Source organism: Prionailurus bengalensis, chromosome D1 (genome assembly GCF_016509475.1).
Source record: "Prionailurus bengalensis isolate Pbe53 chromosome D1, Fcat_Pben_1.1_paternal_pri, whole genome shotgun sequence".
Classification (NCBI taxonomy): domain Eukaryota; kingdom Metazoa; phylum Chordata; class Mammalia; order Carnivora; family Felidae; genus Prionailurus; species Prionailurus bengalensis.
This window is the reverse complement of record NC_057346.1, coordinates 46329903-46341496: the sequence shown is the minus strand read 5'-3', so window position 1 is coordinate 46341496 and position 11594 is coordinate 46329903. Positions and strand designations below refer to the sequence as shown.

At 37.3% G+C, this 11594-nt stretch overlaps 1 protein-coding gene across 1 annotated transcript; it reads left to right on the top strand.

Annotated features, from left to right (window-relative positions):
- Positions 1–5330: 5330 nt before the first annotated feature.
- Positions 5331–7597, top strand: LOC122483245 (protein tyrosine phosphatase type IVA 1-like). Its single transcript, XM_043579990.1, has 2 exons — positions 5331–6312; positions 6554–7597. Exons 1-2 carry the CDS (start codon positions 6121–6123, stop codon positions 6884–6886), a joined length of 525 nt encoding a protein of 174 aa, XP_043435925.1. The 5' UTR covers positions 5331–6120; the 3' UTR covers positions 6887–7597.
- Positions 7598–11594: the final 3997 nt, after the last annotated feature.

Sequence of the window (11594 nt, the reverse complement as noted above, 5' to 3'; positions counted from 1 at the left end):
TTGTTTTACCCATTCCTTTCCCATATGCTCTCTAGCAACCACTGGTTTGTTCTTTGTATTTAAGTCTTTCTTTGTTTGTTTTGTTTTTTAGATTCCACACATAAGTGAAATTACATGGTAGTTGTCTCTCTCCATCTGACTTATTTCACTTAGTATAATACCCTCTAGGTCCATCCATGTTGTTACAAATGGCAAGATCTCATTCTTTTTTATGGCTGAGTAATATTCCATCGCATATATATACCACTTCTTCTTTATCCATTCATCTATCATTGGACACTTAGATTGCTTCCATATCTTGGCTATTGTACATAATGCTGCAATAAGCATAGGACCACATATATGTTTTTGAATTAGTGTTTGCATTTTCTTTGGATAAATACCCAAAGGAAGAATTATTGGATCATATGATATTCTTATTTTTAATTTTTTGAGGAATGTCCATAATGTTTTCCATAGTGGCTGCACCAGTTTACATCCCCACCAACAGTGTTCAAGGGTTTATTTTCCTTCACATTCTTGCCAGACTTGTTATTTTTTGTCTTTTTGATACTAGCCATTCTGACAGGTGTAAGGTGATATCTCATTGTGGGTTTGATTTGCATTTCCCTGATGATTAGTGATTTGAGCATGCTTTCAGGTGTCTGTTGGCCATCTGTATGTCTTTTTTGGAAAAACACCTGTTCAGGTCCTCTGCCCATTTTAAAATTGGATTATTTGGTGTGTGTGTTGTGTGTGTGTGTGTTGTGTGTGTGTGTGTGTGTGTGTGTGTGTATGTGTGTGTGTGTGTGTTGTAGAAGTTTTTTTTTTTAATATATATTTTGGATATTAACTCCTTATAGGATATATCATTTGCAAATATCTTCTCCCATTCAGTAGGTTGTCTTTTAATTCTGTTGATGGTTTTCTTCACTGTGCAAAAGCTTTTTTTAAAAAAAATGTTTATTTATTTTGAGAGAGAGAGAGAGAGAGTGAACATCCCAAGCAGGCCCCGTGCTCTCAGAATAGAGCCTGATGTGGGGCTTGATCTCATGAACTGTGTGATCATTACTTCAACCGAAATCAAGAGTTGGATGCTTAACCAACTGAGCAACTCAGGCACCCAAAAGCATTTTATTTCTGTATTCTCCCAATAGTTTATTTCTGCTTTTGTTTCCCTTGCTTAAGAAGACATATATAGAAACATGTTTCTAAGATTGATGTCAAAGAGACTACTTACCTATGTTTTCTTCTAGTACTTATAGGTTTCAGGCCTCACATTTAGGCATTTAATCTATTTTGAGTTAATATTTGTGTAAAGTGTAAGAAAGTGGTCTAGTTTCATTCTTTTGCATGTAGCAGTCCAGTTTTCCCAGCACCATTTTTTGAAGAGACTATCTTTTCCCCATTGTGTGTTCTTGCCTCTTTTGTCATAAATTACATGACCATATATGTGTGGTGTTATTTCTGGACTCTGTTTTGTTACATTGATCTAGGTGTCTATTTTGATTATAACAGGTCTGTAGCATACCTTGAAATGTGGGATTTTGATATCTGTAGTTTTTTTGTTCTTTCTCAAGATTGCTTTGGCTATTTGTGGTCTTCTGTTGTTCCATACAAATTTTAGTATTTGTTCTGGTTTAGTGAAAAATGCTGTTGATGTTGATAAGAATTACATTGAATGTAGTTGCTTTCAGTAGTATGGATATTTTAACAATGTTTGTTCTTCCAATCCATGAGTATGGAATATCTTTCCATTTGTTTGTATCATCTTCAGTTTTCTTTTTCAGTGTCTTAGGGTTTTCAGAGTATAGATCTTTTGCCTCTTTGGTCAAATTTATTCCCAGGTATTTCCTTCTATTTGGTGCAATTTTATTTTATTTTATTTATTTATTTTTAACGTTTATTTATTTTTGGGACAGAGAGAGACAGAGCATGAATGGGGGAGGGGCAGAGAGAGAGGGAGACACAGAATCGGAAACAGGCTCCAGGCTCTGAGCCATCAGCCCAGAGCCCGACGCGGGGCTCGAACTCACGGACCGCGAGATCGTGACCTGGCTGAAGTCGGACGCTTAACCAACTGCGCCACCCAGGCGCCCCTATTTGGTGCAATTTTAAATGGACTTGTTTTCTGAATTTCACTTTCTGCTATTCTTTTATTGGTATATAGAAATGCAACAGATTTCTGTGTTAATTTTGTATCCTACAACTTTACTAAGTTCACTTATTCTAACAGATTTTGGTGGAATCTTCAGGATTTTCCATGTATGATATTATGTCATCAGCAAAAAGTGACAGATTAACTTCTTCCTTACTAGTCTGGATGTCTTTTCTTTCTTTTTCTTGTCTTACTACTGTGGCTAAGACTTCCAGTACTATGTTGAATAAAAGTGGTGAGAGTGGACATTCTTGTCTTATTCCTGATCTTAAAGGAAAAGTTCTCCATTTTTCAGCATTAAAGATGGTGTTACCTGTGGATTTGCCATAAATGGTCTTTATTATGTTGAGTATATTCCCTCTAAATCCACTTTAAGAGTTTTTATCATGAACAGATGTTGAATTTTGACAAGTGCTCTTTCTGCATATATTGAGATGATCATATGATTTTTATCCTTTATCTTTATTAATGTAGTGTATTGTGTTGATTGATTTGCAAGTATTGAACCATTCTTGCATCCCCTGAATAAATTCTACTTTATCATAGTGAACGAGCTTTTTAATGTATTATTGAATGTGGTTTGCTAATTACTTTGTTGAAGATTTTTACATATATGTTCATCAGGGATATTGGCCTATAGTTTTCTTTTTTGTACTGTTTTTGGTATCATGGTTATGCTCAAAAAGTAGATATTTATTTATTTGTTGATTTTTAAATGTTTAGTTTTGAGAGACAGAGCATGAATGGTGGAGGGACAGAGAGAGAGAGAGAGAGAGAGAGAGAATCCCAAGCAGGCTCTGCGCTGTCAGCTTAGAGCCCTGTTGTAGGACTCTAACTCTAAAGTTCTCTTTGGGCCAGCAAAAGAGCAGGATAGAGGATGAAAAACAAGAGATGGCTAATGTCCAGGAGAAGACAAGAGCCCCGAATAAGGGTCCTTGCCCTGTTTATTAAGATCAGAAGGATTACAAACGTGATGGGCGTGTACAAAGAGACAAAGAAACTGGGAACATTAACTTGTGGATGTGAGGGAAAAGGGGGTTTTGAATATATAAGGGGTTGGGTTTGGGTCAATATAAAACAAAATCCTGGTGCTGAGCAGATGGGCAGATGGTTGATAACAGCAGATAGGAGGTGCCACGTCTGTTTATCTTAGGTAGCCAAGGGGATAAGACAGGGGAAATAATCTCAGGGTTAACAAGGCACCTTTTCTTTTGTTAACCATCTCCATTCTGGGCTGCTTCGCCTGCAGTGCAGTGGTCTATAGTCCAATTTATCTGTTTGCCTGACTTGGTCTTTCCCTTCTGTGAAAGCAGCTTTCTGCTAAAGTACTAAATTGGGGGGCACTTCCACCCTAAACGCCTAAACTTGCTTACCTCTTATACCTTTGTATTGGGTGCCTTTGTGCCCCTCTCTATTCTGGAGCCTTTGCTCCTCCCTCTCTATTCTTGGGGGTGCAGAGCCTTTGTACCTCCCTATTCTGGGGTGCTAATCTTGTTTACCCAAACTTGGGTGAGAGCATCTTATGGTTTTGTACTTCTTTATGCCTTGTTAACCCATTGGTGTAAGCCTGGGGAATTCCTAAGCTTATTTCCTACAGAGTCCAATGTGGGGCTTGATCTCATGAGATGATGACCTGAGCTGAAATCAAACGTCAGATGCTTAACTGACTGAGCCACCCAAGTACCCCATCAAACACTAGACATTTTAGAGAATTCTATGGCTATTACAGAGTAAATCTGAAAACAAGGAATGTCTTCAAAGGGCTAATAAAATATATGTCAATGTAAAATTAAATACCTATCAAAACTATTAAGAATGAAACCCAAGTAAGAGAATTTTAGAAAAAAAAACTTATTAAAGCTTTTGGAAATGCTGCTGGATAAAAGATGCTCTTGGATAAAAAAAAATAACCTTGTAAGAGAGAGTAGAGATGCAAGGAAGGAATAGTGAACGTAGAAACTGATCACTTATATTGGGCAAATTTAAGCAAAGACTTTTTGTAAACATTGTAATTTGTGGGGTTAAAAAATGCTTGACAATATTAATATTTAAAGCTGTTGAGGGGTGCCTGGGTGGCTCACTAGGTTAAGCATCCAACTCTTGATTTTGGCTCAGGTCATGATCTCATGGCTCATGAGATTGAGCCCTGAATTGGGCTCTGAGCTGACAGCTTGGAGCCTGCTTAGGATTCTCTCTCTACCCCTCCCCTACTCACGTGCATGTGCACTCTTTCTCTGCCAAAGAAAAAAACCAATATATGTATGTGTATGTATGTGTGTGTGTGTGTGTGTGTGTGTGTGTGTGTATATTTTATATATATATATATATATATATATATATATATATATATATACACACACCATGTTGAATTCCTTCAAGACATGAGAAAGGATTTTGAATGTTTGACTTCTTCTAAGCTATTTAAATAGTAAAAGAATAAAAATAAAATATATGATAGGACACATATATATTAGAGAGTTAGACTCTAGAGCCAGAATTTCAGGATTCAAATATCAGCCCTGACATTTACTACTATGTAACTTAGGGGAAAAAACTTTTCTGCGCCTAGGTTTTATTTGTTTTTTAAATCAGAGATATGGAAATAAAGAATATGTAATTTATATGGTTGTTGTACCACTTGAATTTACATAAAGCCATTTAGATTTAGAAGAGTGTCTAAACTATAATAATTGCTGAGAAGTTTGAACCACAATCACAACATTCCAACACAGTAGAGGAATTAGCATATGGATTTAGAAGAGAAAAACCTTAATCCAAAAGAAATCAAGAAGGATAAAAAAGAGATAAATATGTCAAATAGCACAAAACGAGAGCAAAAACAGCAAATATAGCAATAATTAACAATGTAAAATAATACAACAACATAAATTAATTTTCTTCAGGTAAAAAACTAATATTGTCAGACTGGATTAAAGAAAAAAATCTAGCAACGTGTTCCCAAAAGCCAGCTAAAACATGAAACAAATGATAAAAGGTTTATCAGTCAAAGTCAATGGAATGGATGGGATTCTTCCTCCAGTACCTTCCCTTTCCTGCCCATCATAGTCCACTTCTGTGTCTCTTTTCAGCTTCTTTCAGGATTTGTTTCACGCCCACCCCCACCCATCCCCTCACATCCTCCCGTGTCCCTCCCACCTCCTTCCTAGGGAGAGGAAGGAAGCTCAAGGTCCCCCATGCCTCTCTTCCTCAACCAGCACTGGTAGTGAGGTCCGCTGTGAGGAAGGCCTCACGCTCAAAGCTTCTTGTGGCAGCTTCTTGTGCCCCTCCCCGCTCCCGTGATTGGTGGAGACGAGCACACGTCACATCAGCTGTGAAAGTGAGCTCTTGCAATGCAAGAACACCTGAATGCCTGCGGATTGGCTTCTTGGAGGCTGGCGCATAGTAGAGCCAGGTGTCCAGTCGCTGCTGCCCCAGGACAACCACTGCAGCTTCCTGCCCTGCAGTCAAGGCCACCGCTGCCCCCTGTGTCGCCTCCACGGGAACAGTTGTATGATTAAGCCACAGTCTTTAATGAGTAAACGGGTGCCTTTCTGTGGTATTCTTGGTCACACATTTATGGAGTTTCTGAAGGGCCCCAGAGATTACTGCCAGGCACAGCACAACCTTTATGAGGACAAGTGAACTGGAGAGATTCATACTACTGCACCAAGAAACCTCCATAAGAGCCCTTATCCTGGGCACAGAAGTGCACAGTTGACATCATCGGAGCATTTTACAAGAATTTTGACCTGGATGGGGTAAACCTGGGTGCACATCCTTTCCATGGACTCAGTATACTGAACTGAGGGATTATTTCCTGTTAGGTTCATTTCATTTCCTGTTACTCTCTATTACATATTTAAATCATTGAGAATTTCCAGTGGGATATATTAAAGGATACTTTGTTTGCTTTACATAATTTCTGTATTCAAAACTTTAAAACATTTTTTCGTAACCATATTGAATATTTTAACTAAATTAACATGGCTCCAATGAACCGGCCAGCCCCGGTGGAAGTCACATACAGGAACATGAAATTTCTTATTACACACAGTCCAACCAGTGCAACCTTCAACAAATTTATAGAAGAACTTAAGGAATATGGAGTTACTACAATAGTAAGAGTATGTGAAGCAACCTACAACACTGCTCTTGTGGAGAAAGAAGGCATCCAGGTGCTGGATTGGCTTTTTTTTTTTTTTTTTTTTAATTTTTTTTTTCAACGTTTATTTATTTTTGGGACAGGGAGAGACACAGCATGAACGGGGGAGGGGCAGAGAGAGAGGGAGACACAGAATCGGAAACAGGCTCCAGGCTCCGAGCCGTCAGCCCAGAGCCTGATGCGGGGCTGGAACTCACGGACCGCGAGATCGTGACCTGGCTGAAGTCGGACGCTTAACCGACTGCGCCATCCAGGCGCCCCTGGATTGGCCTTTTGATGATGGTTCATCACCATCTAACCAGATTGTTGAGGACTGGTTAAGTCTTGTCAACATTAAATTTCGTGAAGAACCTGGTTGTTGTATTGATGTTCACTGTGGTGCAGGTCTTGGGAGAACCCCAGTGCTTGTTGCTCTAGCACTAATTGAAGGTGGAATGAAAAATGAACATGCAGTACACTTTATAAGACAAAAGTGGCGTGGAGCTTTTAACACTAAGCAACTTCTGTATTTGGAGAAATACTGTTCTAAAATGCGGCTGTGCTACAAAGCCTCCAGTGGTCATAGAAACAATTGTTACATTCAATAAAACTTGGCTGCCTGATGCTGTTGCCTTGGAAATGGAACTTGAGACAGGACTTAATTATCGTACATATTAGCCAACATGTAGGCTTAATGAATGACAAGTCTAATGAAGCTTCCATAGGAATATTGAAAAAGGAGCAAGCTTGACAGAATTGCAGCCTCTATGTTTGGCTTACTACTATTCCCATGCCAGAAATAATATGTAAGAAATTGAGAGATTAGGTGCCAAAATATCCAGCATAATACTTGTGTATTTTTAGTATCATGCAGAATTAAAATCCTAGATTATGAATAGCACTGGAAACCATATGTGGTTTATTACTTTAGTCATTTCAAATATTGCCAATAGGGCCTATGTGGTTATTCATGTTTGCCACCCTACAAGTGTACCGATATACATCAGGTTTTAGCAAAAATTGATTTTATTGGATTCTTACCAAGGCTTATGGGGATTATTTAATGTCTTTCTATAAAGCTCATTTTGTGCTGTTATGAATGCCTCCATTTTGAAAAATCACAAATGTGTGGTTAAAAGTTCATATAAAATATATATTGTACAGAAGCACATGTGTGTAATGTCTTCAGACAAAAAAGCCTTACAGTTACTTTATGTTTACAGTTGGGGTACAACTTAGAGGAAGAGGGCCTGAAGACAGAGTGGGAGGAGGCTATGAAATATCTCCAGTAAAGTGTTGCCTTTGTCTTGTGCAGGATGTATAGAATAGGTCTTTTATTTAGTTAAAAATTAAGGCTGAGATGCTTTGTAGCTAAAATATTTCTTATTTATAATATTTCTGAAATATTGCAATTCTTCATATCTATTGGAAGTTGTTTATTAACTATTTTTCTTTGAAGCATATTTTTTCTTGTCTTCCAATCAAAAAATAAGTGAGTTTCCAATAATGAAGTGATCAAGCATCTAATATTTTATATGCTTTTTGAACTCAGTAAATTCGTATTTGGATACCTGGATACTTTGTTCTATTATGTGATTGATAAAATGATGACATGTATTAATGCTAGTTTAACCATATATTCATACCATCTGGGAATATAGTTCTGGAGGAGAAATAATTTCAGTGTTCACCATTCAGCAGCCAGTAGAAGAGCTTAACCATCTGAATAAATAATGAATTGCAGAAGAAAGAGGCAAGATGGTAGAGCTGTGTTGATATTAGTAAAAGTAGAAGCAAAGACATTACTAGAGATAACAAAAATCATTAAAGTTTCAAGTTTCATTTCACCAGGAAGTCAGAACAATTCTAAACTTAATGCATCAAACAACATTGGTCCAAAATGTATAAAGCAAATATGGAGAGAATTACAAGGAAAATTGACAAGTTTATGATAGTGATGGGAAATTTTACTATTTTTCAGAAACAGTTCAAGTAGAAAAAAATCAGTAAGGATATAGATTTGAACAAAACAATTAACAGGCTTGGTCCCATGACAATATAAGGGGCATTACATTGAACAGTAAGAATCCATATTATTTTTAAGAGTACATGAAATATTTCATTACATTTGACAATAAAAATTTCAGCAAATTTAACAATATATAAGTAATATAAATAAGATAAATAACTTCTTGGACTACAGTTCAATATCCACACATTTGGAGTTTTGAGAATCTGTGTCTAGAGCTTTCTGCTTCTGGATGGGGTGTGGTAGGTTGTGGCATTCCACCACCCACCCTGCAACAACCAGAAAAATATGGAAAAATTTAAAAAGTAGTATGTTTGAAGACATATGAGAACTGTGAAAGCAACAAGAACTAGGTGAATAGGAATTCCAGAGAGGGAGGAGCTCTCCTGAGGTGAGTGGCCATCTCCTCCCCCACCCCCCTTCCCCAATGGTAGCATTTACAGGCTCTGGACGTGGTCTAAGAATCAGGTGTGGTCCATGAGGTGGGTCTCTACCCATGTTGCAAGTTGTGGTCCTCAGAAAACATATACTAAATCTGAGGTTTGCATTTGGAGATTTATTGGGGAGTCGTCTCAACACCTTTGAGGGAGCAAAAGAACGAGGGAATGGTAGAACTTGTTGAATGGTGATACATACAGTTGCAAAACTGGCCTTAGCCAATCTTGCAGGGAGCTCTGAAGCTGTAATAGCTATTTAAAGATAGTCTTCAGTTGAGGTGAAAGAGTTGAATCTTTGGACTTAAATTAATGAGTCATTGGATGCAGGTTGTCCCTGAGGTTGAGGCGTAACCTTTCTTTAGTCAAGTGCAATCCCCAGAAGGGGAATACAGCTGTGAACCTTCAGCTGGTAATACTTGTGGCAGCTTGGGGAATGAGTGTTTCAGACCTACAGAGGGACCTGGGTGGTGCAGCCACAGTGTCCACTATACTAAATGATACTTGCTGAGTTCTGGGGCTATGTATGAGAGCCTGGGAAGTTAGAATGAAGACTTAAAAGAGGGGAATCTCCCTTAATCTCATAGTGCTTAAGAGACAAAGTCTTATTAGAAGAGGTTCTAATCTTCACCAACACTTAATATCTTTTTTTATTATAGCGTTTTTGGTAAGTGTGAAGTGGTATTCCTTTGGGGTTTTAATTTTCATATGACCAGTAATGTTAAGCATCTTTTCATGTGTGTGTTAGCCATTCATGTATCTTTTGTAGTAATATGTTGATTCAAACATGTCTACTTTCTCAATTGTGTCATTTTGTCTTCTTACTGAGCTGTAAAAATTTTTCATGTATTCTGGATCCAATGCTTCTATCAGATATATAATTTGCAAGTATTTTCTTTTAGTCTGTTGCTTTTTTTCTCTCTTAATTGTATGTTTCAAAGGCAAAACTTAAAAAAATGAATTATAATTTATCAATTTTTCTTTTATAAATCATGTTTTAAATTGTATCTAAGAACTCTCCTCAGCCACAGAGAGTTTTCTGCTATATTTTCTTCAGAAGTTTTATAGTTTTAGCTCTTACATTTAGGTCTATGATCTATTTTGGGTTAATTTCTGTGTATGGTGTGAGGTAAATGTCTACTTTTTTGTGGCATGTGGATATTCATTTGTCACAGCATCATTTATTCAAAGACTATCCTTTCCCCCACTGAATTATCTTTGTAGCTTTGTTGAAAATCAATTTGGCATACAAATAAGGATTTAGTTGTGAATTCTCAATTATTTTCTATTGACCTACATAACCACACAGTCTTCATCACTGTAGCTTTATAGGAAGTTTTGAAATTGGATAGTGTACTTTTTTTGTGTGGCTATTTTAAGTGTTTATTTCTTTTTGAGGTGGGGGGAGCACAAGTGGGGAATGGGAAGAGAGGGAGACATGGAATCTGAAGCAGGCTCTAGGCTCCAACCTGCCAGCACACAGCCCAACATGGGGCTGGAACTCACGAACTGCAAGATCATGACCTGAGCCAAACTTGGACACTCAACCGAATGAGCCACCCAGGCGCCCCTGGCTATTTTAGGTCCTTTGCATTTCCATATACATTTTAGGATTAGTCTGTCAATTAAAAAAAAGCCTGAAAGGATTTTGATAGATACAATATTGAATTTATAGATAATTTGGAGAGAATTGCAGCCTTGACAATATTGTTTTCAAATCCATGAATATGGAACATCTTTCCATTTACTTAGATCTTCTTTAATTTCTATCAGCAGTATTTTGTAATTTTCAGTATACACGACTTGCACTTCTTAATTTCCTAAGTTTTTTTTTTGATGCTATTATGACTGGAATGATTCTCTTGATTTTATTCTAGATTGCTTATTGCTAATATATAAAAATACAGGCAATTTTTATATATTTACCTTGCATCCTATGATCTTTGTAAACTGATTTGTTAGGAGAGGGAGAGAACGATTGAGAGTGACATAAAGGGTTCTTTATATTCTTTGGTATTTACTACATACTGGATTATGTCATCTGTGAATAAAGGCAGTTCTACTCTTTATTTCCAACCTGGATGCCTTTAATTTCTTTTTCCTTCTTTATTTAACTGGCTAGACCCTCCACGTTGACCAGAAGTGGTGACAACATCTTTGACTTGTTCCAGGTCTTATAGAAAAACTATTCATTCTTTCACCATTAAGTATGTTAACTGCTGGATCTTCATCACGTTGAGGAGGTTCTCTTCTATTCCTAGTTTGTTGAAAGTTTTATCATAAATGGATGTTAGAGGGGTGCCTAGGTGGCTCAGTCAGTCAAGCATCCAACTTCAGCTCAGGTCATGATCTCACAGTTCATGGGTTTGAGCCATGCATCAGGCTCTGTGCTGACAGCTCAGACTCTGGAGCCTGCTTAGGATTCTGTGTCTCCCTTTCTCTCTGCCCCTCCCCGGCTCACACTCACACACACACAACACACACACACACACACACACACACACACACACACACACTCTCTCTCTCTCTCTCTCAAAAATAAATAAACAGTAAAAAATTATAAGAAAATGGATGTTGGACTTTTTCAAATACTTTTCCCACATCCATTGACATGATCTTGTGGTTTTTATCCTTCACTCTATTAATATCATGTATTAAGATGAACAATTTTAAAATGTTAAAACAACTTTGCATTCCTGGGATAAATCTCCCTTCTTCATTGTGCATAATTCTTTTATATGGATGGATTTAGTTTGCTAATATTTTTCTCTTTCTTTTCTTTAAAATTTTTATTCTCCAATGGTCTCCATTTCTTTTCTTTAAATTTAAATTCAAGTTAGTTAACATATAATG

Coding starts and splice junctions, on each gene's coding strand:
- LOC122483245 (XM_043579990.1), top strand. CDS start 6,121: ATGGCTCCAATGAACCGGCCAGCCCCGGTGGAAGTCACATACAGGAAC. Junction 6,313..6,553: donor TGGAGAAAGAAGGCATCCAG/GTGCTGGATTGG, acceptor TGCGCCATCCAG/GCGCCCCTGGATTGGCCTTT.